This window comes from Prinia subflava, chromosome 8 (assembly GCF_021018805.1).
Source record: "Prinia subflava isolate CZ2003 ecotype Zambia chromosome 8, Cam_Psub_1.2, whole genome shotgun sequence".
In the NCBI taxonomy this organism is placed as follows: Eukaryota; Metazoa; Chordata; class Aves; order Passeriformes; family Cisticolidae; genus Prinia; species Prinia subflava.
In genome coordinates, this window is record NC_086254.1 from 26839684 (window position 1) to 26865209 (window position 25526).

The window sequence follows — 25526 nt, forward strand, 5'->3', positions numbered from 1 at the left end:
AATTGAGGCCTTTCTGAGATGTTCAGCTCTCTAATGGGGATGCAAGATCAGAAAAGAAGATTCTGTTAATTTACAGAAGGGGATGGGAGGGTGGGTTGGGTTCTTTCACCCCCTCCTCTGTTTTAGCAAATAAAACCTTTCAGGTACAAGAGCAGCCTCTCGAGAGAAGAGAGGTGCAGAAAACCTGAAGAAAGAAATGTCTAAGCCTGTTGTTGTTTTATGTTTACGGAAGGTGGGCTGGGCGCACTGACGGGACCTGGGCTGGCCAGTCTGCTCGGCAGTGGGGGACCCCCAACCAGCAGTTCATCATCCAGGTAGGAGGCTTTGTCTGCCCTAGGCCTGCAGGGATGTTCTAGTGTGAACTTGCCACTGCTGTGGGAGGAATCATGGCTTACTGAATGGGGAATATGGTGGGAATCAAGGCTGCTTATTACCTCTCTAAAATGAGGTAGGAGTTTTTCATACTGTAAGGGTTTGAAAAGAATACAAGAGGCTTTTGCAGGGAATTAATGATTCTAATTATCCTGCCCAGCTCTCGCAGCCAGTCGGCTGCAGTGACTCCATCTTCCACGACTTCTTCCACCCGTGTAACGCCTGCCCCGTCCGTTCCTGCGGCCGCCTCCGTGACCAGTCCCAGCCCCGTTCCCAGCTCGGGTAATGGAACCAGCTCAGCCACAAGCCCAACCCAGCCCATTCAATTGAGTGACCTTCAGAACATTTTAGCTACTATGAATGTGCCATCTGGAGCAGGAGGACAGCAAGGTAACAGTGCTCTGACCAGGCAGCTGCTGGATCAGGAGTCCTTTGGAGCTGTTTTACTGTCCTGTCCTGTTCCACATTGGTTTGAAAGGTCTCTTTTTTGTCCTTGTTTTTTCTTGGGTTTTTTTGTTGTGGGTTTTGTTGTTTTTTTTTTTAATTTCAGTGCTGTTTTTGACTGTTTCAGGAAGCTTATTCTCACTCCAAAACTGAGAGGAAGAAAAGATGGTGGCAGTGTACTAATAAGTTTTAATACTCAGACCCTAACTAGGTCATTTGATTTACATAACAAAAACATGGGGGTTTGGGTGTAGTCTAATGGCCAACCCTTTGTTTTCTCCTAGTGGACCTGGCAGCTGTTCTGACTCCTGAGATCATGGCTCCCATCCTGGCCAACGCTGAAGTTCAGGAGCGATTGATGCCTTACCTTCCCTCAGGGGAATCCCTGCCGCAGACTGCGGAAGAGATCCAGAACACCCTGACGTCTCCTCAGTTCCAGCAGGTAGATGCTGGCTCTGGGGGGAAGTGCACTTCTCCTTCCTCCTTTCCCATCCTCCTGAGCCAACTTGCCCTGCTTTTCCACGTTCCTGGCACTGTTCAGAGTTGCTCAGCAGAAGTGGAAAGGAAGAGGGACATGGTTTAATGGAGCACTAGTTCTTCCTGCAGTCACTCAAGGGCAGATGGGAATGGCTTTTTTACTTTTTCTTTTACAGTTGGGCTTTAGTTTTCTCTTTACTGTAAGTGCTCCCTGGCAAATGACAGGAGTAGCAGCAAATTCATTATTCCCTTTCACCAAATGGCTCCTTAAAGGTACTTTCAGGTGACTGAAGGGAGGAGATGCTCATGGTTAATGCACTACATCCCTTGAAACACCAATCCTTAATTGCAGGCCACTGTGTGTGGTAAAAGGTGGTGTCTTACAGACCAATCTGAAATAGTAATTTACACCAATCGATTGAAATTTGCAAAATTTGAGAAGCCTAAATGTCTGTTACAAATTAAACTGTAACAACTTCCATGCAGACAAAAGGAAGTGAGGGACATGCAATTATTTTATTGCATATCTGTTCCCAAGCCCTGCCTGGACAGGACTGCTCTCCTCCTGGGGTTACTGCTGCAGGAATGTGATGCAAACTTTATTTTGATGCTGTTGACTCCAATCCACAGGCTTTGAGCATGTTCAGTGCTGCTTTAGCTTCAGGACAGCTGGGCCCACTCATGAGCCAGTTTGGGCTACCTGCAGAGGCAGTAGATGCAGCAAATAAAGGCGGTGAGTGCTGGTGCTGGTGGGAGCAGCAGAGAGGGGGTTGTTGGGGGTGTTGGCACTGAATGTGGGGTGTAAGGATCAGCTTCTCTCCAGCTCTCCCTCCCTGAGAGTCTTGAGGCTGCAAGGTGATTCTTGCACGATGTTTATTTACAAGGAAAAGGCAGGTGGGACAGGTGTTCCCAGCAGACAGAGTGAGGTGTGATGTGCAGTGAGAGAAGTTGGGGTTCTGCAGAGATGTGTTGGCTTTTTGTTTTCTCGCTAGAAATGCAAAAGACTCTGGAGGTGTCACAGTCACCTTGAAAGGAATGCCTTTCTTGTGGGAGTCGTTAATGATTCATCTGAAATTAGTGAACACAGGGCCAGCTCTGGTGGTGGGGTATCCCTTTTCCCTAATAAGCTTTCAGCATCCCTCCCATTACTGCAAGAACTCTGGTCTTAGGATGCTCATGCACAATTAAAGTGCATAAAATGCTGTGTCAGAGAGATCTGGATGTGTCTATTTAAAATTTTCCTCCCTGCTAATTCATACTAAAGCAACTATTTGCTTTCTAAGTAATAAAAATTTAACCTTGTGTGGACAACGAGTTCCAGCCCAGGAAATGGAGTAATTTGTGTGTTTAACTTCTAGATGTAGAAGCCTTTGCCAAAGCCATGCAGAACAGTGTCAAGTCAGACCAAAAGGAAGGAGACTCTAAGGACAAGAAAGATGAAGAGGAAGATATGAGTTTAGATTAAGTTATTTGCTCTTCCTTACAGATATTCCTAGATACTAACTTAAGCAACTGCAGTAGGATTACTAACTTCATATTATGCTTATATAAATCTACAAATAAAGGAATTTTCTTTATCTGCCATACTGTTCCTTCCAATCTGTACAGTATCCCTACAGTGCTGATTATCCCTCTTCCAGCTCATCAGCCTGATCCTTTACTCTCCCCAGGTAAAGAGAATAACACAAAACTTTATTTGACTCCCAAGTATGTACCAGTGATTTACAAAGACCATCTTTAATACTACAACTTTAAAAACAGGTCATAATTACATTTAAGATGGACATGTTAAAAACCCATTTTACAATATTTACCCCTCATAAAAAAAACCCCCACAATATAATGATATAAGTTACAAGTCCATTTCAGAAGCAAGATTTTGTCCCCAAGTGGCCAGAGATATATATACACACACAAATATATATATGACGTGTAAGTGCACGAGTGAACTGGGTGTCTTGGGAGAAAAAAGCTGCTTCAAGTGGAGACTGCACTACCCCAGGGCTGAGGGAGGCTGAGCAGGAGCTGGGGTGAGGGCCAGGTGCCACCCTGCACACCTGGCCAGATGTGGAGATAACCTTTCTGTTTCTTCCCTTTCAAGCAGTGGTTTCTTGCTTCACACAACAGGACTTTTGTCAGTGTACTACCAGTGCTGAGTGCAAGTGCAGAGCCAGTGGCGGTGGTGCCTTTCTGCTTTTCCTCAGCAGTTCTCCCAGCCTATTCTGTTCTTTTTCTGATTCTTATAAATTACTCTGATGAGAAGATGCTAATTCTGCAAACAGAATTTTGTCCAAGTTCCCCCTTGCATAGCAGTAGTAGATGAGCTGAGACTGCCCTTAGGGGAGGTTAAATGTACCCTTGCTTATAAAACCCCCAAACTGACGGAATTAATCCAGTTTGTCCTAATTACATTTATTACAAAACAGAAACTGCCTGCAGCCTTTATCAGCAGACAGTCTGTGACATTATTAACAGCCTCAAGTGTCGGGTGAACTAAATCTATGTGCGTTGTACGTGTGGGGTGAAGGCAACAGGATTCAGGGCTGCTCTGTGCTCCAGCCCTGTTGCAGATCCTTGACCCCCCAGGAAGGACTCGCCTGTCGCCACATCCCGCTCCAACTTTTTGGTTCTGTTTGTGAAACACCCCCGAAGTGCCCCCTTCTCCCCAACCGTCCTCCCCTGCCCTCCTTCCCCTGGGATTTGTGGCCCCTCTTTGGCCCAGACTTGTGCCTGCAGTCACTGGAGATCCGTGTGAGCACGGGCGGTGCTCTGAGGCGGCGCCGGGCCGGAGCAGCGCTCTGTCGCTCAGGCTGTGCGTGGAGGCGGCACTCAGAGCACGGGGCAGCCCTGCAGGCCCACAGAGCCCCGGGCAGGCCCGGCTCGAGGCAGGTCCACCAGCCTGTGGTTAATCAGCAGGTTCCTGACACAGCCCACGTAGTGAGGGAGGGGGGATAACAGCAGCCCTGTGCTGGCCTTGTCTGTCTCTGCACAACGAACAAGGAAAAGCAGGCATTAGTCTGGCAAAGGCTTAAATACCTCTTCCTTGCACCAAGAATAGCATCTCCTTTGTCCTTGGGGTATTTCATTCTGGAGCACATCCCCACTCACCTGGCAGCCCTCCCAGGGAGAAGGTTGCCCTTGTGCTGGGTGCGGGAGGCTGGCTGGGTCCCACTGTGTGGTTGCTTTCTGTGTCCACATCCACCTGGATTATGTTTTTCCGTTTGGTAACTTCAAAAGAAAACAACAGTCAGTGCTTCTTCCTTACCCATGGAGCAAGCCCACCTCTGCTCTCCAGCCTAGACCGTGTTGGAGCAAGAGCAAAACTACTGGGAAGGTCAAAAGGCCTGGCCTGGCTCCTGGGAAATGCCCAAAGTCTGGAAAATCTCCCCCAAAACCTCACTCAGTGCTGGTTGAACAAAACAAAGGTTTAAAATAGAGCTGTGCTGAGATGGGGCTGCAGCTGTGCCCCCAACCCCAAAAAGGGCTTGATGCAAAACAGCACTTGCTCAATGGCAGCTCCATTAAAGGTTGAGTTTCCTGTGTGGGTATGAATCCTGCAATCCCTGCTCCCAGCTGTGGGCTTGGAGCCCTTTGGATACACTCAACACCAAAGCAAATTGGGCTTTCACTTTAAGCTGGACACAGTCCGGAATGGATCCAGTCCTGTGGCACATCCTTGGCCCTGCCAGCAGCTCCATGAAGTAGAAAAATAACTTGTCTCTCCTACCAGAGCAGACAGTGCTAAGATCAGGCAAGAATTCTTGTTAATTAGGAAATTGACTGCATGGCACCAACAAACTTCCAAATGAAGTGTGTACAGCAGAGGAAAGGGTTTAAATTGCAGAGCCTGGGCTTGTCCTGAGCTCCCCTAGGAGGTGTGGGCTGAGCAGGGCTGGAGCAGAGGCACAGAGGCAGCTGTCACCTCACCTGCAATGGTGTGCCACTGCCCATCGCAGAGAGCCGGGCACGTCACCGACACTGAGAACTCATCAGCCCCAGCGCTTGCTCTCACAGTGACCTGGAGTGAGACAAACCCATCGGAGCTGGAGGGCTGAGAGGAACAGGCAGGAGACACCCAATCCCTCTGGAAAGCTGTGGGGAAACCACCCTCCCCCAGGTACCTTGGTCTCGTCCATGTAGAGCAGGAGGTGGTGGCTCCTCCTCATGCTGATGTGAAAGATGAGGCCAGAGGCACTGCGAGGACGGACCTCCAGTGTCACCTCCAAGTCCTGCTCAGTCATCACTGCATCAGCTGCAAGAGAAATGCCACTGGTGAGGACAGGGCCAAGGGGATTCCCATGGAATGTGATCCTCCCAGGCCGCAGTGGGGTACCTAAGGCGATGGAGCCGCCCTCCGCAGCGAAGAAGACGCCGCTCTCCAGTGCACCCTCGTAGCACGGTGCCACCCCAAAAGTGCGGGAGGGGGGACCCAGGGGCCTCCCGTCCAGCTGGGGGTTCCTCAGGCAGCCGTCAAAGCTGGAGGCTGCCGCAGCCTGTGGAGAGAGGCCACTGAGCACAGAGGGGGCAGAGGGTGGGAGAGGCGGTGATGCCAGGGGTTGGGGAATAGCTGAGAGAGGGTGATGCCATGGGGCTGCCAAGCCCTTACCGGTATGTGAGCCTTGGCTTTTCCAGCTGGAGCCCCCCCCACATACAAGGGGGTCTGGGCCACAAAGAGCCCTGTGGTGGCCACTGCAGCACCCTGGGCTCGCAGCCCATCGATGACCAGCTGGGCCCGGCTCTGGTCTCTGCTGAAGAAGACCTGAAAGAACCAAAAATCAGTGTCAAGACTGGGAGCTTCCCAACTAGGGAGGAGCCTCAGGGCTGTGCCCAGGCAAGGGAGGCCTCAGCTCAGAGAGGTTCAGCCAGCCCCAGCTGTGATTTTACTGTCCCTTTGCTCCCCTGGGACCGCAGTGTCCCGTGTGCAATGCCCAGAGCAGGGCTGCGCTGAGCCAACCCCCACAGGGGCGCTGATGTGGTTCAGGGGTGCCCTGCTGAGCCCCCTCACCGTGTGCCACCGCCGGTCGCGGTACTTGTCCCTGCTGCGGATGCGCAGCCGGCGCCCGCCGACGCCCACCAGGAAGACAAAGCGCCCGTTGGAGACAAAGAGCGCCAGGGAGGAGCCCCGCTCGCCCGCCACGTAGAAGAGCAGCCCGCTGGAGGAGTTCAGCTTCACCTCCAGGGAGAAATGGGACCTGCGGGGACAGGGAGCGATGGGAGCACCCGGCTCTCCTGACACTGCTTCCATCTGCTTCCAGGCGTGATCCCAGCGCCAGGTTTGCACGGGGTGAGGCTCACCTCCACCCGAAGGAGGCTGGGATCTCATCAAACTCCCAGCGGCTGCTCGGGGTCCCCCCGAAGCGGAAGGTGCCCCTGGCTGCGCGGGGCTGGGGCTGCAGCTGGCACAGCCCGTCCTGGTCGTGGCGCCGGCCCTTCGGTGCAGGCTTGCCCGGCACCTACACGATGTGCACCAGGAATGGAGTGAGGGGAGCATCCCTGCAGGTGCCAGCAGAGCTGAGCAGTGGCATCTGAGGAGGATGAGGAGGAGGACATGGGGAGTTGTGGCAGCAGCTGGTACCTTGGGTTTCCGCCTGTCCTTCTTCGGAGTGACTCTGAGCTGCTGTGACTGCTCGCCCAAGGGACAGCTCATGGTGACATTGACGCTCTCCACATTCTGCTGCAGGTCCACCACCATCTGTGGCTCTGACATCCTACACGCAGGCAGAAAAGGTCCTTGTCACACCAGCTGGGAGGTGGGAAGGGGCTGAGCCCTGCTGTGTGGAAGGGGCAGGGAGCTGCTCACCTCTTGACAAAGACATTCCCAATGCAGCCGCTGAGGTTGCTGAGGGCACCCGGACCCGGTGACCCCCCGAGCTGGAAGAGCCGACGCCCGTCCTGGCGCCGCTGCCGCCGCCTGGGCCCGGGGCCTGTGCTGGTGTCCTGCAGCTCATCATCCACGTACAGCCGGACCCTGGGGGGCAGCAGGGGCTCAGCAGGACCCTGTGGCTGCGGGCAGCCCCTGTCCCCCAGCAGCACCCACAGCAGGACACGTACCCACGGGCATCGCTGTAGAAGGCCACGTAGTGAGCGCTGCCATCTGCATAGACACTCTCAGTGGTGACCTCGCTTCCCAGCACGTTCAAGGCCAGCTGACCCCTCTGGAGGGACACCTGGCACGTCCCCTCCTGCAGAAAGCATCACCCTGCAACTCAGCAGCTGAACCCCAAGGAAGAGCGTCCTTCCCCACTGCCCTCCAGGAGCTCAGGGTGCAGATCTCACTGCAGATTCACATCCTGGCCCCACCAAAATCCCCTCTTCCCAAGGGGAAGCAGCAGGCTCCCCAGCAGCCCCACTGCTGGGATATTTGGGGGCCTGCAGGTGCCCACCTGGGTGGAGTGGTGGTAGAGCAGCCCCTCTTGCTGGCTTGTCTGGAAGCTGAAGCCACTGTAGAAGTCCCTCAGCCCAGGGACATCTGTCAGAGCCAGGGTCAGGTAGCCGTGGCCATGGACGCTGACAGAGCGGGCAACCTGTGGGAGACAGCACAGTGGCAAGGTGGGAGCCTGGCCCTAGCCTTGCTGGGGTGCTGGAGACGAGTGAGGAGCTCTGGTTCCTTGCTGGGTCTGGCTGTTGCTATGGCCAACCGTGTGGAGCAAGCACCTCACCCCGACCCCTCTGCACTGAGGACTAGGGAGGTTCATGCTTGTTTCTGTGCAAATGAGGGGAGATGGGGCCTGTCCTGGGGGTCCTGTGCTCCCTTTCCCTGACAGACCCTTCCCCCAGCTCGCTGGCCAGGCTGCCAGGGCTGGGTGCTCACCAGGAGGTCCGAGGTGCACCCATAGCTGACGCCCACGGTGCTCATGCGCTTCAGGTCCACGTATTTGCCAAGAGCCTTCAAGCCCTTCATGCAGCCCCGGATGGGCCCTCCCGTGGGGAAGAGAGCTTTCAAACTGCAGGAGAAGCAGGCAGGGTTAAAAAGGACAGTCCCAGGCAGGACAAAGCCCTGGGCAGGATTTGGCCCTGCAGCTCTTCAGGCAAAGTGCCTGGGAATGAATCGTGATGGTCATGGATATTTCTGGTGTCAAGGCTGCCCCAAAGCACGGAGCATGGCAAAGGAGGATTTGGTGACACCCACCAGCACCTCCTCCCTCACCAGAGGTGGAAAAGTTCCCATCCTTAAAAGCTCAGGATAATGGACAGGGAGAGGAAACCTTCCCCCACAGTTTCAGCAGGGTTCCAACAGCCCTGGATGCGACTGAGAAAGGGCCAGGGCCACCACCAGGGACTCGAGGGGAACACGCTGACTGTCCCACCCCACTGCAGGCTGGACACACCTGGGGGGCAGCACAGCTGGGGGAACACCCCCCAGGTAGTAGGAGACAGCGTTCTCCAGGGAGTTCTCCTGCTCCACCACAAAGATGGTGAGGCGCTCCACCCGCACCAGGATGCGCTTCTTGTTATTCATTTTGAGGAGGAAAATCTGGATCTGGAGACAGAACAGAGAAATGATTCGTCAGCCTGGGGCAGTTAGGTCCATCACAGAGGGCAGGACAAAGTGTCTAGTTAATGGCTCAAGTCAAAAAACTCCTTGCAGCTCTTACCCCCTCAAAAACAAGTGTCCTGGATGAGGAGCCCTCCCTCCACGAGAGCCCCGTTCCCTCTTACCGCTTTGTTTGTGGTGCTGCTGATGGTGAGGGAGGAGGAGTTGCTTGGTTTTGCCATCTCCAGGCCAGAGCTGAAATCATAGTAAAGAGCCAGCTTCCCATCCCGGATGGCCAGACACAGGAATTGACCCTGGGGGAGGCAGGGTGGACACTCAGCAGCTGTCCAGGATGCAGTTGTGGCACTGAGCCCACCTGCCCTTTAGCACTGGTGGGAGCAGGTCCCACTTCCAGTGCCCTGGTCACAGTTATTGGGATTTATCTTCAAACAGCAGCCCTGTGCAGGGGCACAGGATAACACTGCAGCTGGAAATGCTCCTTGCAGCACTGTCTGTCCCAGTGAACCCTAGCCCAGCTTGGAGGGTCTCCAAGTTCTGGGGAACCCCTCCAGCACCAGCCAAGTGACTGCTGTGAGGTTTGGGTCCAGTGCTCTCATGGCTTTTAAAAATAGTGCTGAAATCCTGCTCCAAGATCTCCAAAGCTCTCCTCTCCCCACTGTCCTGAACTGGGAATGCCTGCAAGCAGGCCTGGGATTGTCCCAGCCCACCCACTGAGGGATGAAGGCTCCCTGGGGGAGCAAGCACCTGCCTGGTTCTCCAGGAAGAAGATGATGCCGTTGTAGGAGACCACGCGGATCTCCTGCTCGAAGCGTTTGGTTGTGCCGAACTGGCTCTCGAACTTGATCTCCGCGTAGCCGCTGCCATCAAAGTAGGAGCCGTCGGTCAGCCAGGGGTCTCCCGTGGACTTGGACCTGAGACACACGACAGGCATCAATCCCAAGAGAAACATCAATCCCAGGCTGTTTGCTGTGCCCTGGAGCGGGCAGAGCCGAGGTGAGCGCCTCGGGGCAGTGCCCACCTGGCGCAGGGTTTCTCGGCAGCCGTGTCCAGCTCGAAGGTGTGCTGGAAGTTGTACAGGCTCACCACCTCCTCATTCAGCGTGTCCAGCTCCAGGCACCCGCGGTAGTTGGGGTAGCGCAAAGCAGGAGGAGGCTGGGAATGAAAACAAACAGTTAAACAGGGTTTTCCCTCCTGTAAGAGCCTCCAAAGGCATCGCTGACACCTCCCACAACCCACTCCCCCTCCCTGCTGCCTGCCTCACCGTGAAGCTGGAGGGGTAGCCCCCCACGTAGAAGACCACGTTGCGTGGGTCCAGGTTGAGCAGCCCCTGCTCTCCCTTGGCCACGCTGTCCCCCTTGATCTCGTGCACCCTCTGCCTCTCCACGATCACCGACATGTGCCCATACTGCAGGATCCTGCAGCAGGGAGGGATGGTCACGACCAGGGGAGACCCCAAAGGAGCAAACCCTGCCCTCCCCGAGCAAAGGCCTGACCTGTTGATGCTGATGGTGACAAACTGCTCTCCAATATCCTCGTCCACACTCAGGGAGGTTGGTTCCTCGTCTCCCAGTTTGTAGATCCAATGCACTCTGTGGTCCTTGAGCACAATGCCCAGGTAGTCTCCAGTGGCCTGAACTCAGAGAGAGACAGGGACACATGTTGACACTTAGGACAGACAGGAGTCCTCCCTGATGCTCCCAGGGCTGCACTGGACAAACAACCCCCAGTCCACTCCCCACCCAGGCTGAGAGCTGCATCCAGGGGCTTTGTGTTCCCCACAGAGATATTCAGGGATCAGGTGAGGGGCTGATGTCCAGGCATGGACATCACTGGTGCAACAAGGGCTCACTCCACCCTCTGGCCCCATCTCACCTCTTGGCTGCCCAAGTACAACACGAACCGCCCCTGCTCTGCCGCGTCCTGCTGGCTCCTGGGCTCGGGGTTTTGGATGTAGAATTTGAGGGATGTGTAGGCTGCTAAATCCTGCAGATTGCTGGGCATCCGGACCTGCACCCCTGAGCTGCCATTGAACTTCATGGGCACCTTCACCTGTGGTGAGAGAAATCCAGCCCTGTGGCACTGAACCCGCTGCCACCTCTCTGGTCACTGCCAGTTCTACCAAATCCCACGAGAAAGGGACCCTGCCTGGTGGTCCCAAACACCCTCAGGTAAGGCCTCCTCCACCCCAGCCCCCAGCACACCGTGCCCTGCCCTCACCCTGCCCTGGGCTCACCTTGCTGGCAGCGTTCCTTGCCTGCGTGATGAGCTGCCGGATCCTCATGATGTTCTCGGACACGGTGGCATTTTTGTTCCTCCTGTTCTCCAGGCTGCTCAGCTTCTCCAGCAGCAGGGGAATGGTGCTTTCCAGGCTGGTCACTGGGGTTGAAGAGCAGCCAGGGGTTTTGGAGGTTAATGAGGAAGGGAAAGGCAAAGCTCAGGGGCCAGGCCTTAAAGCATCCAGTTTTAGCTACCTCCCTCTGCTTTTGACCTGGGGCTGCAAAGCATCCTTTTCAAAAATACTCTGGGGTTATCTGTGCATGCAGTGGCTCATGTCAGACTCACCCTGGCAGCACATCAGGCTCAGCACTCACCGGATTTCCTGGCATCCTGGACTGCCTGGTTCAGGTCTTCATTTCGGAGGCCTCCATACTTGTCTTTCCACTCATCCAGGTTCTTCTTCATGGTGCTCAGGGTATCCTCCACCCTTGCAGCTGTTTCATTGGCCTCAGCAGCAGCTGCTTTGGCATTCTGGATTGCGTCCTTCGTGTCCTCTGCAATGAAAAAAGTATCTCTGAGATGTCCAGGAGCAGGGAGGAAGCACCCTTGGGTCACAGTGCACAAAGAAGGGAGAGAACCAGTCCAGCTACCCCAGAACAAACCTTGCTCCCTGCCCAGCATGTCCTGCACAGACTGGAGCTGGGTCAGGAGCTGCTCCTTCCTCACATGGAGGTCAGCCAGCTTGTCCTTTGCTGTCTGCAGAGTGCCTTTAATAGCTGCAATTAAAGAAATGCACATGCTGTTTGCTGGAGCTCAGTCCAGCCCAAAGGACACCAGATCCTGCGAGGAGCCTCTCTCACCCCCATTGAGTTTGCTCTGCTGCCTCCTGGCAGCCTCCTCCAGGGTGCTGCTGTTCCTCTTCAGGATTCTAGAGGTGGCCCCGAGGTTTTCTGATATGACATTCTGTGAAAAAACATGGGACTCTGAAGAGGAATTCAAGTCTCTGGCTCTGACTGCACACAAAAATGCTCCTTCAGACAAGGTGGGGTGTGACAGGGAGACCCAAACACTGAGCCTGGCCCCAGCTGTGGCAGACTCTGCTCTCCAGCACAGTGCCCACGTGTCAGAGGGAAGGGAGTTTGTTTTTTGCCCATCTTCACAGGGCTCCCCACAGCACATACCTTCAGGGCCTCGCTGGCTGCCTTGTCAGCATCCTGGGCTGCTTGCTCTGCTTTCCTCACAGCCTCAATGATGCTGGCATAGGCATTGGAGGCATCGACCGCCCGCTGGATAAAGCCATCCTGGTTTGTGTCCTGGATAATGCTGTGTTGGAAGATAAAGCCATCAAATCCATGGAGAACACTCAGGCTCCTGCCCATGCCCTCACATACAAACCCCTTTGGGCTCCTCAACACAACGTGTGCTCCAGTATGAAACCCTGGAGGTGATACCCTGCTGTTCCACTGCCATGGTGGGGCTGCAGTTTCCCATCCCCAGCTCTGGCAGGAGACAGCCTGACCAGTGAGGGTCAGGACAGGTGCCTCACCCAGACAGGTTCCTTGCGAGCTCATCCAGGAGCCGGGCGTGCTCCTCTGCCTGCTCCACGATGGGGATCTTGCTGCTGGCCGGGGAGAACTTCTTGACCCGCTCGGTCAGGGGCAGCTTCGCCCCATCCAGCAGCGCTGCCAGCTTCTCGTACGCCTGCAGGGACACTGTCACTGCTCAGGGCTGCCACACCTCCCCCTCTGCCCCGCCAAAACGCCTCTGCCACTCACCTCCTTCGCACGCTCCATCATCTGCAGGAAGTCAGAGACCTGGGCAAGGGCGTCCCTGGCCATCTGCAGGCTCTCCTGCACCAGCGCGTGCTGCTTTTGGAGTTCCTGGCTCTTTTGCTGGACACAAAGACCCAGGGTTAGGGACCAGCAGGGACAGCCACCCCTCACTGCACACCCAGGACCGTGGTGAAGGTCTACCTGACTCTCCTCCAGGTTGTTTCTGTTCAGGCTGTTGAGGTCCTCTGTCTGCCTGGTTTTGTTGACGGCCTCGTTGAGGGCGTCACGCAGATCCATGAGCTGGGAGCTGTGCTGGGCCAGCCGCTCCTGCAGGCTGCTCAGCAGCTCCTGGTTGGACTGCCAGCGGGCGTGCAGCTCGCTCCTCACCCGATGCAGCACTGCGGACAGGATGGGAACTCTGCTAATTCCTCCTCCTGTGTTAAACAGACTCTTTCTGTGCCTGGCTGCCTTAAAGACTGGTTCTGGTCTTGGCAGATATCATGGCCAGAAGTGACCATCTTCCACTGCTCCCCCCTTTTCAGCCTAGATAGCACAGGATCTTGTCCATGATTATCTCCAAACCCTCAGAGCTGAGGGATCTCTTTCAAAGACATGCAGCCATGCTTGAAAAGCTCCAGATGATAGAGAAATGCCCCCTGAGGCCTTGATTACTTCCACTGTGAAAAATTACTTATTTCCAACAACAGCCAGTTTACAATTCCAGCTTTCAGCTGCTGAGCTACGTTTTGCCAGGGCCTGTTAATCAGAAGTGCTCTTTTCCTGCAGTGCCAGCATCCCTGTTCTCTGCTTTCTGCCCTGTTCTCTGTCTCTTTGCCAGCATCACTGCTCTCACTCCTGCAAGGATGCCCTCAGGACAGCAGAGCTACTGTGGGTGCTGGCTGCTGGTTGTCACTCTATGGGGACAGCAAATGGGAAGAAACATGGTGTAACTTATTCACATCCATGTGTGATGTGAATACATCACATAATAATGGTGATTCCTGGTTCTAAGTGTTGTCATTTTTGTTTATCAAACAGAACTACCCAGTCAGTTCTGCCCTGAAATTTGCCTTAGTGGAAAAGGAACCACAGATTATCCCACTGGAGTGTCACAGAGGATTCTGAAAGTCCTATAAAAATTGCTGGGGGTGCCTGGTTCTTAGCAACACTCTAAACATGACCACGATGTGCAGTGTCTGTGTGGGCTCCAAGCCAGACCCAGCAGGATCTGGGCAGCCCTGTGCCACCGAGCTGGACTCACACTTCTGAGCCTCCTCGTGCTCACGCCTGGCCAGCTCCTCCTGGGCTCCCAGGCTCCTGTCCATCATCTCCCTCAGCATCCTCTCCACCTCAGCCACCTTCTGCCGGAACTCCTCGCCGGTCGCGGTGCTGGCGTTCGCCGCCCCAAACCTGGCCATCTGCCACACCAGGTCTGCAAGAAACCCACACCCCTGTTAGACTGACCAGAGCAAGTCCTCCATCATTCCCCAGGAGGTTTTTCCCCTCACAAACCCACTGAAAGCTTTCAGGCAGCACTCAGACAACAAATTGCTTGAGATCACTCAGAGGCACTGCGCCATGTTTCTGCCTCCTTGGCCACTACCAGTAACACACTCTACATCCTGAGCATCTTTCTGTGGCTTTGCCTCCTGTCCAGGATCCAGCCACTCTTGTTTTACTCAATCTCTCCTGAAGCTGCAGTGCAGATCGCCCCTGTTTTATGCATTTCAGTAACATTTGTGGAAGTTTAATGTGTTTTTTCCCCAGACTTGTGCTTAGCCAAGCAGCTGAGACTCACAATAAGTCTGGTCAGAATAAAAGCTGAGATTCTGCAGGGATCTTCATTTGTATTCTCCCTTGTTCTCTCCATGGCTTTTTCTAAGCATTGCAGTACTTGGCAGTGATTGAAACCAAGAGCATGGCATACCACAAGGGAAAATCCCCAAAGTAAAGACCCTTCGTGCCATACCTGCAATGCCCCTCTGGATGCTCTGGATGTGCAGCAGGAGCTGTTCCCCCCTCTGGTGCATGTCCCTCGTGTGCTGGTCAACGCGAGTTGCTTCTCTGTGAGTCATGGTCATCTGCCACAAAAACACTGCTTTAGTTCAAGTAGGAGATGATATTTGATGGGATTTGTCAGTGGGACTGTTGCTCCCAAAAAGGCACACAAGCCTGGGAATGTGTAGCTTGTGAGGTCCTTGAATGAGCCTGTCCCATGCTGTTCTACACTGAACTGAAGGATGATCTTATTTAGCACCTTCAGAGAAGCACAAGCAATAAATACAGCTCCAGTGAAGCAGGCTCTGGATGCTGCAACAACCCAACACCACAGAGTTCAGCACTCTTCTGTGCTCTGAATACAGGAAAAGGCCCAAAGCCTGGAGCTAGGCACACCTGGGTCCTGAGCAAGAGACAGGGGACTGCAGTCTGGCTGTTTGGTACACACAGGGGCAGTCTGTCTCTGCAGCTCTCTGGGGAAGTATTTAATCATGTAGAGATTTTTCCCTCTCCCTCAGATTAGGAGCATTCAGACAGTTTATAAATCAAATCAAATTAAATCAAATCTTGCTCAGTTTGTAAGTTCTCTGTAGACACAACTTCTGGGTTTTAGACTGGATATAGATTGCATCCATGATGGACTCAGATGTTTTATGTTCCTTAGTTGTATGACCCTTCTATAAATGATACTTGATTGAATTTTACTGCTTAAAGTTGGAGCCACCTCAAAAGCAAGCAGTACATCAAAAACTATCAATATCAAGAGATGTTTAAGAGCTTCCAAGGAAGGAAAGCAGGTAATCTACCTTGAGCACCTAACACTGACACTTAGTTCTGATCAAGCAGAAGACCCAACCTGCCTGAACTAGGCTCCTCACAGCCTTCAGAGCCCTCATTTTGGTAAAAGGGCGATTTGTGCTCTGGCAAAGAAAGATGGAGAAATGCCCTACTTTGTGCTGCAGCGCATTCAGGTCCTGTGTGAGATCCATGTTCTCGTCCTCCAGCTCATCAGCCCTTTGCCTGACCCTGCTCATGGCTCTGTGGTACTCACGGAGCTGGTTCTAGGGGAAAAAAAAGAAAAAAAGAGGCTAAATCAGGCCAACAGGTCAGGAACCACGGGCAGAAGGTGATGTGAAACCTTCCACATACAGCAATGGCCAGTATGGTGCCGTTGAGGCCGTGGAGGCGAGCCCAGGCGATGGAGCTGGCGTTGAGGGTGACCAGCTGGCCACGGATGGACGGGAAGGACATCTCGATGCTCTGCAGGTCCTCCAGCAGGAGCAGGACACAGCTGTCACACACTGCAGGGGAGCACAGCACTCAGCACAGCCCTCTCCCGAGCCTCCCTGCCCTCCTTCCCCAGGACAGTGGGACACAGACCTTCACACCTCATGCTGCCGGGGCCGTTGGCCACCAGGATCTCGTGCTCGCGCAGGCAGACGTCACACTGCTTCCCCGTGAGCCCGCTGGGGCACGTGCACTCCCCGGTGCGAGGGTCACAGGAGCCCCCTCTGCACTCACACTCTGCAGGGACGAGTAACACAGAATCACTTAGTGCTTTTACCACTCCAGAGAGAGGGGAAGGAGTGGTTTTATTCCAGCCGTGCTCATCCACGCGCCACTGCCAGGGGTGCACAAGCCCTCGGACAGCTGCCAGCTGCTTTCCACCTTCAACAGCTGGAGCAGCAGTGCCAGTGCCCCTGGCTGGGACCCCACACTCACTTCTGCAGCCGCCCTGGCCGAAGCCCCAGTAGCCGGGGGCGCACTGGTGGCAGCGGGAGCCGCTGACGCTGGGCAGGCAGTGGCACTGCCCGCTCTGCTCGTGGCAGCTGCTCCCCACGGCGCCCACATCGCAGTCACACCTCCGGCAGCCCGAGCAGCCCTCAAAGCCGTAGTATCCTTCCTAGGGAAAAGCAGGACACGGATGCTCTGGTCAGCAAGTGTCCCTCTCTCCTGGATCAGTGATGTGGGACTCCAGCTTTCCTTTCTAGGTGTGTTTTGAGCACCACAAAACTCAAAGCAACATGGTAAAGATGTGGAGCTGCAGTGAGAACACCACAGCACTGCCCTGTGAACCTGCCCTTGCCCAGGAAAATGGGGTTTACTGCAGTTTCCCAAACGATGCCACTTTACTGGAATGCTGCCTCCACTGCTTGCTGCCAGATCTTTAATAGGCTTTTGCCATGTACAGTGCAGCTCGTGCAAATGCAGCCTTCCCAGCTGGCAGCCAGCCCTGCTCTGCCCACAGGCCTGGGGGATGGCACACCAGGGCTGCCCCTCATGCCCACGACAAGGACAGGCAGCACCCCAGGGCCCAGGTGACCCTCACCTCGCAGCGGTCACAGTGCTGGCCTGTCACTCCAGTCTTGCAGAAGCACTGGCCAGTTTGTGGATGGCAGGAGTCAGTCCCACAAGGCGAACAGTTGCACTCTGCCAGGGAAAAATACACCCAGTATTACACCAAAGAGCCTGTCAGCCACTCCCAACTCTACTGCTAACAGGGGAGCCTCTTTCCCCCTTATCTATCAAAGCTGAGACAGAGCCTCTCTCCACTTGGATTTGCTTCTCACAACAACTTATTCCCACGACCCCTTACGCAAGCTGCATTTGGGCTGCTGTTCCCCAGAGGGGAGAGGAGCAGGGCTGGGAATGGGCACGCTCCCCTGGCCCCTGGGCTGGCTGCCTGCCCCACTCACGTGTGCAGTTCTTGGCCACCACGGCGTCCCCGTAGTAGCCGGGCGCGCAGAGCTCGCAGCGCGCGCCGGCCGTGTGGTGCATGCAGCCCGAGCAGGCGCCCGTCAGGGGGTCACAGCTGCTGAACAGCATGTTGGGATCCGTGTTCCCGCTGCAGTCACAGGGCTGGCACCAGCTGCCGATCACCAAGGGGTTGCCGTAGTATCCCGGGGCACACCTGGAGAAACACGGGTTGGCAGCAGGGTGAGGATACTGCAGCTCACTGCAGGATCCGTGCACTGGAGCTGCACAACTGGAACGGCGTGGGCACCCAACACCTGTAACTGCTGCAACCCCTCAGGCATCTCAGAGCACTTTGTGTTTTGCCTTGTGATACCTCGGAAAGGTGCCTTTATCACAGGCTGCAAGTCAAGGCAAAGCACAGGCAAGTCATACACCCACAGTAACAGAATTTCAGTGGATTTTGCAGGCTGAGAAAGACTGAAGGAAATGCTGCCAGAATAAAGCATATAGGGGCAGAGCCAGCTGTTTCTGCTGCAATCCTTACAGGGACAACCTCTCTGCCACAGGGTTAGTGTCTGAGGCCCCCCCAAAGACCCCTGCCACCCCCTTACCGCTCACAGTTTGGTCCAGCGTAGCCTGGCTTGCAGAGGCACTGCATGTTGGAACCCTTGTGGACACAGCCAACAGCAAAACTGAAATGAGAATGGGGACAGAGGGAGGAGCAGTTACTCGTGATGTGATGCCAGGGGAGCTGATCATTCATTGTGGGCTGTTGGGGCCTTGGGTAAGGGGCTGTGAAGATGGTTTGGGGACAAGGACAAGGCTGGCACAGAGTGGTTCCCGTGGTTAAACAGTGAGGCCAAACAGGCAATCCCATCCTGGGGTGCTTACTTGTTGGAGGCAACTGAAAGAGGGCACGGGCACCCAACACACTGCAGGGGTTCCTGGGCAGAGGGGCTGCCCGTGTAACCATCCTTGCATCGCTCACAGTGGTCTCCTTCTGTGTTGTGCTGGCAGTTCTGCATGGAAAAGGCAAGCCCTGGGCTCAGCACTGACAACAAGAAATGGTGGATGCACCAAAACCTCCCCAGCAGGATGCCTCAGCCCTTCCTCTCTCCCAGAACTGCCTTGCACCCTAAGCTGACCCTGAGCAGGGTCACCACTGAAACAGAGGAGCCAATGCTCCGACTCAGGCATGGCTCTGCCAGCACAATTAGTATGTAAAGAGCTTTTCAATCACATGCTACAGACTTCATAACTCCAAAATATCACACTGCTCCTCTGTTTACTTACAAGGCATATCCCAGAGCCTGGCAGGCACTGATCTGAGTGGCCATTGCAATGGCAGGGGATGCATTTTCCCAGAAAGAGCCCCTTGGTGTCCCTGTAGTAACCTGGAGCACATTCCTGAGGAGACAGAAAAGGGCAGAGCTCTGAAAACCAGCCTGATACTTTTGGGAAAAGCAAAGAAACTAAATTAGTTTCCATGACAGAATTCCCACTGGGTTGTACTGATGGAGAAAAGATTAAATGCAATTATGAAGACTTTTCAGTGCAGTTCTTTCCTGCTCCTTTTAACTAGGAGAGCACTGGCAAGAGAGAAAGACCCATTCCAAGGTACTGCAACACCTGAATGATTTCTCCATCATGTCCCTTCCAAAAAGGCAGATGAAACTTTTGTACCTCTCCCAAGTGCACGGTGCTGTGGTGGGGAAATGTTCCTTCCTTTGGAACAAGCTGAGCTGTCACTTCAACTGAAGCCCTCAGGAGCCAGCCTGGAGGCAGCTGGTACCCCAAACATGACTATCTGACCCTCTGACTGCAACAGCACGCCCACATCCCCCTCACCTGGCAGGAGTCTCCCTGGTAGTTGGCTGGGCAGAAGCACAGCTCCACATTGCTAGCACGGATGCCCGTGGCTGTGTCTGTTGCCATCTCCAGCACCACACGGCGCAGGGACACGGAGGAAGAGAGCTGGGAGAAGAGTGCCCGGATCTGCAGCTGCTCCAGGTTTGCCAGCACCATCATGAGCTCCTCTCTGGACACTGGGTTGTGAGTCTCTGTGTGCCTGAAGTTACCCTGGTGGGAGAAAACCTGGCATTACTGGCAGGAAGCACAGGCATGTGAACATCCAGCCCAGCCTCAACATCTCTGCTGCTGGAATCTTTCCCCTTTGCATGGGTGAAAGAGCCCTGCAGCTCCTAAAATGCTGAGCTCAAAGCAACTGTCCCTCTGTCTGCATGAGGTCTTGTCCTTTCCTGCATTATCTGAGCACTTCACTTGTGTGTGCAAACTCACCTCCACCAGCTGCAGCCGGCCTTCATGTGCCTCCCCTGGGGACGGGTAGGCACCTTCCAGAAACATGATGCTCATCTGATTTCCCTGGGAAAAGCAAGGAAGGCGTCAGTCATCACCTCATCCTTCCCCTGTGTTAGCAGGGGGGCACCAGGGAATTTCCTGGGCTGCACCTTCAAGATCACGTCCGGCCGGGACTCCATGGGAATGAACACGTCCCCCCTGCGAGGGTTGGAGTGCAGCTCGTAGCGAAGGTGCCCTCCATAGGAGGAAACCTGAGGAGAGACAAATCCCACATGTTGCTGCAAGTCCACACCACTGAGACACGACAGAGATGGCCATGTGCAACTGGAGTGTGAGCAGCGCCTGCGTGTCAGGCTGCTGGTGAGGGAAAGGAGGTTCCCAATTCTCTTACCTGGTCCCCAAGGTAGGAGCTGGGTGCAACCCAGTAGAGCTCCTGGAAGGCATCTGGGAGGTTTTTGAGGTCAGCAGTGACCAGCTGCTCCTGTGGGCTCAGAGCTGTCGGCACCTCGTGGCGGTCGCTGCTCAGCAAGAGCCACCCGTTCATGTCGACAAACTGGAGGGGAAGACAACTGTGGGTCTTCTAGTGGAGTTACAGAACAGATTTGGGTGCTGATTGTCCACAAAAACAGGTCCCAGAGCAGCAGAAAGGGGGATAACAGGCTCACACCTCACATGCATCCTGATGAAGCCACAGGAAAGCTGGTCATCACCCCCGCCCAGCACATGAGACCCCAGAAAGACCAGGAAAAGGGGCTGAAAGCAGGAGATGGGCACAGGGAGTCAAAGATAACCCTCCTCTTCAGCAGGATTCATGCAGGACAGAGACCCAAGGGCAGCAGGGAGCCAGGTGGATGAGAACACACCTGACCTGCAGGCTGTGGTGGCCCCCAGCCCCTCTCACCTCCACTCGGTGCTTCTCGGCGCTGCGGCAGCGATCGGTCGCACCGAAGCAGAAGCACTTGGTGCAGCCCTTGGGGTTGGTGGCATCCAAAGAAAATGTCCCCAGGCGGCACTGGTCACACCTCAGGCCCTCCACGTTCTCCTGCAAGACAAGCAAAGCTCAACGGTGTCAGCAGCTTCTCACAAGGCCTCAGGGGAGGACAGGGATGGCTGGCTCACTGATCAAAGCACAATGCTGGAAGATGTTAAAGCAGTCCCCCAAACAGGTTTGTTTGTACAGCACCCACCAAACATTAAATTCACCTAGAAAAAGCACTTGAAAGCCCCGGAGAGGCTGGAGCAGGCAGCTCAGAAGCTGTTTGAGTTACTCTGCTGCCATGGAGCCAGGAGCCAATAGGGCTGACAGCTCCACCTGCAACAAGCTCTGACACAGGGCTGGACTCAGGCTGGCCATCTCCCCCAGTGACTGCCCAAGGAGTGAACCTTCACGGCCAGGAAGGATGAGGAGACAAGAGCTTTCCAGGGTGCCCCACCACAGGGCAGGCTGGCTGCAGCTCAGGCACTCTCCTTGTCCAGCCCTGCTCTCTCCGGCAAACTGCCACACACTGCCCCTGCCACAGCAGGAAAGTCGAGCCAAGCAGAAAGGCACCACATGGAGGCATGGGGGGACTGACCTTGCAGTGACACTGCCCCGTGACCGGGTCACACACGCTGGCTTCGGTGCCAGCCTGGTGGCAGTCACAGCGCCGGCACTCGGGGTAGCGGTAGTAGCCAGGGGCACACAGGTCACAGCGCCGCCCGATGATGTTGGGCTTGCACCTGGGTGGACACAAGAGCCAGGAGAGCTTTCAGAGCTTTCCTCTCCTCCATTCTGCACACTCCCTCCCTTCAGCTTGTCACGGTGTCCCATCACTCCAGCAGGGATGCTGCCAGATGTCCCCAGCAGCAGGACAAGGCTCCCTCACCTGCACTGCCCACTGTCCACGTCACAGCCCGGCTCTGCCAGCTCCTGCACGCCGGGCCGGGAGCAGTTGCAGTCCTCACACCCAATGAGGGGGTGGCAGCCGAAGGTTTGGGGCTCACAGACAACACACTCAGGCTTCAGCGTGTGGGGAGGGCAGATGCACTGCCCTGTCACCTCATCGCAGAGACGCGTCCCACAGTCACAGGCTGCAAGGGGCACAGAAAGGCCGGGTTTGGGCGAGCCAGACCCAGGGACCCAAGGCCAGCGTGGGGAATGAACACAGAGCAAGTGCTGGGAAGGCAGAGCAGGGGCCAGACCCAGGGACCCAAGGCCAGCGTGGGGAATGGACACAGAGCAAGCACTGGGAAGGCAGAGTGAGAACCAGACCCAGGAATCCAAGGCCAGCGTGGGGAATGGACACAAAGCAAGCACTGGGAAGGCAGAGCAGGGGACAGACCCAGGGACCCAAAGCCAGAGTGGTGAATGGACACAGAGCAAGTGCTGGGAAGGCAGAGCGGGGACAGACCCAGGAATCCAAGGCCAGTGTGGGGAATGGACACAGAGCAGGGACAGGAGCACTCACGCCTGCAGTTGGGGAAGCCCCAGTAGCCGGTGGCGCAGCGGGAGCACTGGCGGCCGATGACGTTGGGCTTGCAGGGGCACTGTCCCCCGAAGGGCTGGCACTGGCTGCCCCGCGCCCCGGCCTCGTGGCAGCGGCACGGCTGCGCCCCGTTGTTGTAGAAGAGGGACAGCGAGGTGGCAGAGTCACGGCAGAACCTCGAGGATGTGCTGGGGCTGCGGGGGAAGGCGGGAGGAGTCAGTGCTGCCCATCCCCACAGCGTCCCCGCCACCCCAAATCCGGTATCTCCTGCAGTGAGGGGCAGCTAGTGGGAGGGAGAGCCCTGTGACACTGAGAGCTCCCAAATACCCACGTCTGGTGAACAGCAGGAAAACCTCAGCCAGCCCCCTCACTGCCACACATGAAGGGAAGGGGGTTTCTCCCTGAGGAGCAGGCACCCAAAGCCAAGCATCTCACTTGATGTAGAAGCTGTTGATGCCACAGCTGCTGATGAAATCATAGGACTTGTCCAGGGGTTCCTCCTGCAGGTACTGGGAGGTGTAGCTGTCCTCAGGCACCACAAGGATGTAATCCTGCAAAGCAAGGGTGAGCTGGGTGAGCCAGGCTCTCAGTCAGAGAAATAACATCCAAAATGACTCCAAAGTCCAAATGCACCTTTAACCTTCCATGCCTTGCTGGGACAGAACATAACACACCAAGAACTGCAAAGAGCAGGAGCCACCTCTCTACTGAGGTCTGTCCATCAGGGTCTATCTCTGAGGAATAGCACAAATTCACTGGACTAAAACCAGCGGAATACCCCCAGAGCACAGCACTGGCTGGTCTCAGTAGGAAGCAGTCTTTATCATCTGAAATTTCTACACATGAAGGCACCTGGGTTCCAATTCTGTCTTTCAGCCATTTATCCAAATTTTGGTCAATCTTCTAGTCGTGTTGCCTGAGAATAACAAAGGCTACCTACTCTCATGATGAGGCCTGAACAAACCATATTATGCAGGTTTAAAATATTGCTAGAGCAGGAATAAAGCTTATTCTGGATTATCACAGATTATGTATGCAAAGTAACAGCTTCAATTTCTGCCTGGTTTTGAAATCAAAACCAGACAAGGAAGGACACTGTCATCTACAGAAGCTGCCCCTGTAAATTCTGCCCTCAATTCCACACCACTAAGGTTGGAAACTGCAACTTTCTGGGGTAGTTCAGAGACTGAGTGATGGTGGCAAACATTCCTGTGGCCACACAGTGACAAAAATCCAATGGGAATTCCTCTGCTGAGGCCTGCCCAGCGTGCTCTGGGAGCTTCCTGGAGAGAGGCTCACCAGCCACAGCTGCTTGCCCTCTGGCACTCGAACAACCACAGTCAGATCATTATCAGTAACATCCAGGATGATCTGGTCCTCAGAAACCACCAGGCTCCGGCACCCGTAGCCATGTGGGCAGAAATTCGCATTGGTCTGACCTGAAAAGACAACAAACATTGGTCTCACACGTCCCTCCAGTCCCCATCACATCCTCCCAGTTTGGAAGGGGTAAGTCTGTCTTGCTTCATTTTTGCAATGCCTAAAGAACCCACAGTCACCCCCTGGCATGGAAAACTTCCAGCCAGCAGCTTGCCCAGGTCCCTGCTCTTCTCACCTTGCCAGATGCGCCCACCATTGATGAGCACTTCCACGGGGAAGGTGGGGTGGTTGGGCTGGTAGAAGTGCAGGATGAAGGCATAGCGTCCCAGGGTCTGGACCCGGCTGTTGAACACCACTGCAGCCTGCCCCAAAACGGGAGAACACAGACAAAAATCCAGCTCTGACACCTGCACCCACAGCTGGCATGTTTTTTAATCATTGCACAGATCTGTGCTCTTATTGCACAACTGCCAGGTCTGGTGAATTCAGTGAATCAAGCCCTCCATGCCTCCACACTCTCTTCCCTCTAATGCTGCCACCTGAAAAGATTTTCCTGGAATTCCACAGAACCAAACAAGGTTGGATAAAGCCAAGACAGGTGAGTCCACAAGAATTACAGGTTCAGGGAGAAGCTTAAAGCACAGATTAAATTCTGAAAATGCTAGCTGATAAAGCATTTATCAACAGGTATGGAAAATTTCTCCCTGCCCCAGCGGTCCAGTGTGACAGCACCAGCAAACCAGCCCAAGCCGTGCCTGTGCCCCTACCTGTGGGGACTGCAGGAGGATGAGCTCTGCAGCGGGGTCCATCGCTGTGGGAGGACGAGGAGCAGGCTCCACGGGCACCCCAGCTGGAGCCACATGGACAGCCTGGGCCAGGGGCACCTCTGGGGCAATGGGCAGAACCTGGGCACCCTCCAAAATGACTGACTGAGAAAGCTTCAGGAACCTTGAGGGGACACAGGAGCTGCTGGAAAACAAGGAGTAAACAGGACGTGAGTATCTCCAGATAGAAAGAGAGGCTCTGGGGTCCTGGCAGGGAAGCACGCCCTGTAACTCCTGGTGGATTACAACCTGTGCCTGCTGAGGGAGAGCTCACTACCAGCACCCCTGGGGCTCTGGGATATGGGCTCAGCAGGAAGAACAGGAGCCTGGCACAGGCTAATTCCTCTGCAAATACTTATTTGAAGCAGTGTTGAAAATTTGGACACAGCAAGTGTCTTGCTGTACGTGAGCAAGCACAGGAATGCCTATTTGGGAGGACACCTGAGGGTCTGCCCCAGGAGGCAGAGTGGGGCTCAGGCACAGGACCATCAGTCTGACTCCCAGTCTGAAGCAAGGAGCTTCACCTCAGCCAGAGATTTCCTCTTCAAGGACTTAAAAAGTCTCTGAGCCTGTGGGAAGCGAGACAAGCAGATATTTTTGGAAATAGTCCCATTCATGCTAAAGCAAAGGGGAACCTGAGAGCCTCACCTGTTGGATGAGAAGGTGCCATGGACACTGATGCAGTGCACCTTCGGCTCGATGAGCTCCATGGTGAACTGTGCAGCAGGGATCAGGTACACTTTGTGCTGCCACACGGGAGAGAGACACCTGGTTATGTGACAGCCTCTGGAGCCACAGCAGTCCCTGTGCCCACCAGACATCAGGAACTTCAGCTGCTGCATGGCAGTCACACCTCTGCTTACTGCCCCTTACTCCCTGGCACAAGCCTTATGGCATTTAGAAGCTCCACATACCGAGGGGTTTCTTCTATCCTTGGCTAAACAAGGAATGTCTTCAAGACAAAAAAGGCACTGCCCCACTGCTACAGAGCTCCCCCTGCAAGAGCAACTGCTTCTCCTCATCTCCTCCCCACTCCCAGTCCCATGATCTACTTCAAAACACCCCA

The 25526-nt window shown here is 54.9% G+C and overlaps 2 protein-coding genes across 6 annotated transcripts in view; one reads left to right on the plus strand and one right to left on the minus strand.

Annotated features, from left to right (window-relative positions):
• Positions 1-2877, plus strand: part of ADRM1 (ADRM1 26S proteasome ubiquitin receptor) — a 62919-nt gene extending 60042 nt beyond the window's left edge. For 2 of the 3 annotated variants that reach the window (XM_063404291.1, XM_063404290.1), the window contains exons 6-10: positions 233-314; positions 533-762; positions 1101-1258; positions 1924-2026; positions 2652-2877. In XM_063404291.1, the coding sequence (XP_063260361.1) occupies positions 233-314; positions 533-762; positions 1101-1258; positions 1924-2026; positions 2652-2758 (680 nt within the window). In that variant the 3' untranslated portion in view covers positions 2759-2877. The remainder of the gene's footprint in view (positions 1-232; positions 315-532; positions 763-1100; positions 1259-1923; positions 2027-2651) is intronic. The other variant, XM_063404292.1, reaches the window with a different exon arrangement.
• Positions 2878-3011: 134 nt separating this feature from the next.
• Positions 3012-25526, minus strand: part of LAMA5 (laminin subunit alpha 5) — an 83356-nt gene continuing 60841 nt past the window's right edge. For 2 of the 3 annotated variants that reach the window (XM_063404279.1, XM_063404277.1), the window contains exons 29-80: positions 25109-25206; positions 24404-24605; positions 23872-23998; positions 23556-23695; positions 22692-22807; positions 22239-22450; positions 21657-21861; positions 21366-21510; positions 20693-20833; positions 20183-20344; positions 19941-20042; positions 19771-19854; positions 19321-19551; positions 18766-18879; positions 18364-18491; positions 18084-18164; positions 17472-17686; positions 17105-17205; positions 16498-16678; positions 16156-16299; positions 15925-16076; positions 15726-15836; positions 14747-14858; positions 14039-14209; positions 12979-13175; positions 12781-12897; positions 12552-12706; positions 12187-12328; positions 11866-11968; positions 11668-11781; positions 11380-11559; positions 11022-11164; positions 10661-10837; positions 10282-10418; positions 10050-10203; positions 9807-9940; positions 9537-9699; positions 8953-9081; positions 8622-8773; positions 8105-8237; positions 7677-7817; positions 7345-7475; positions 7094-7261; positions 6869-7001; positions 6589-6746; positions 6299-6485; positions 5900-6052; positions 5627-5786; positions 5415-5545; positions 5221-5311; positions 4402-4521; positions 3012-4277 (exon numbers count right to left, since the gene is read on the minus strand). In XM_063404279.1, coding sequence (XP_063260349.1) covers positions 4123-4277; positions 4402-4521; positions 5221-5311; positions 5415-5545; positions 5627-5786; positions 5900-6052; positions 6299-6485; positions 6589-6746; positions 6869-7001; positions 7094-7261; positions 7345-7475; positions 7677-7817; positions 8105-8237; positions 8622-8773; positions 8953-9081; positions 9537-9699; positions 9807-9940; positions 10050-10203; positions 10282-10418; positions 10661-10837; positions 11022-11164; positions 11380-11559; positions 11668-11781; positions 11866-11968; positions 12187-12328; positions 12552-12706; positions 12781-12897; positions 12979-13175; positions 14039-14209; positions 14747-14858; positions 15726-15836; positions 15925-16076; positions 16156-16299; positions 16498-16678; positions 17105-17205; positions 17472-17686; positions 18084-18164; positions 18364-18491; positions 18766-18879; positions 19321-19551; positions 19771-19854; positions 19941-20042; positions 20183-20344; positions 20693-20833; positions 21366-21510; positions 21657-21861; positions 22239-22450; positions 22692-22807; positions 23556-23695; positions 23872-23998; positions 24404-24605; positions 25109-25206 — 7533 coding nt within the window. In that variant the 3' untranslated portion in view covers positions 3012-4122. The remainder of the gene's footprint in view (positions 4278-4401; positions 4522-5220; positions 5312-5414; positions 5546-5626; positions 5787-5899; positions 6053-6298; positions 6486-6588; positions 6747-6868; positions 7002-7093; positions 7262-7344; positions 7476-7676; positions 7818-8104; positions 8238-8621; positions 8774-8952; positions 9082-9536; positions 9700-9806; positions 9941-10049; positions 10204-10281; positions 10419-10660; positions 10838-11021; positions 11165-11379; positions 11560-11667; positions 11782-11865; positions 11969-12186; positions 12329-12551; positions 12707-12780; positions 12898-12978; positions 13176-14038; positions 14210-14746; positions 14859-15725; positions 15837-15924; positions 16077-16155; positions 16300-16497; positions 16679-17104; positions 17206-17471; positions 17687-18083; positions 18165-18363; positions 18492-18765; positions 18880-19320; positions 19552-19770; positions 19855-19940; positions 20043-20182; positions 20345-20692; positions 20834-21365; positions 21511-21656; positions 21862-22238; positions 22451-22691; positions 22808-23555; positions 23696-23871; positions 23999-24403; positions 24606-25108; positions 25207-25526) is intronic. The other variant, XM_063404278.1, reaches the window with a different exon arrangement.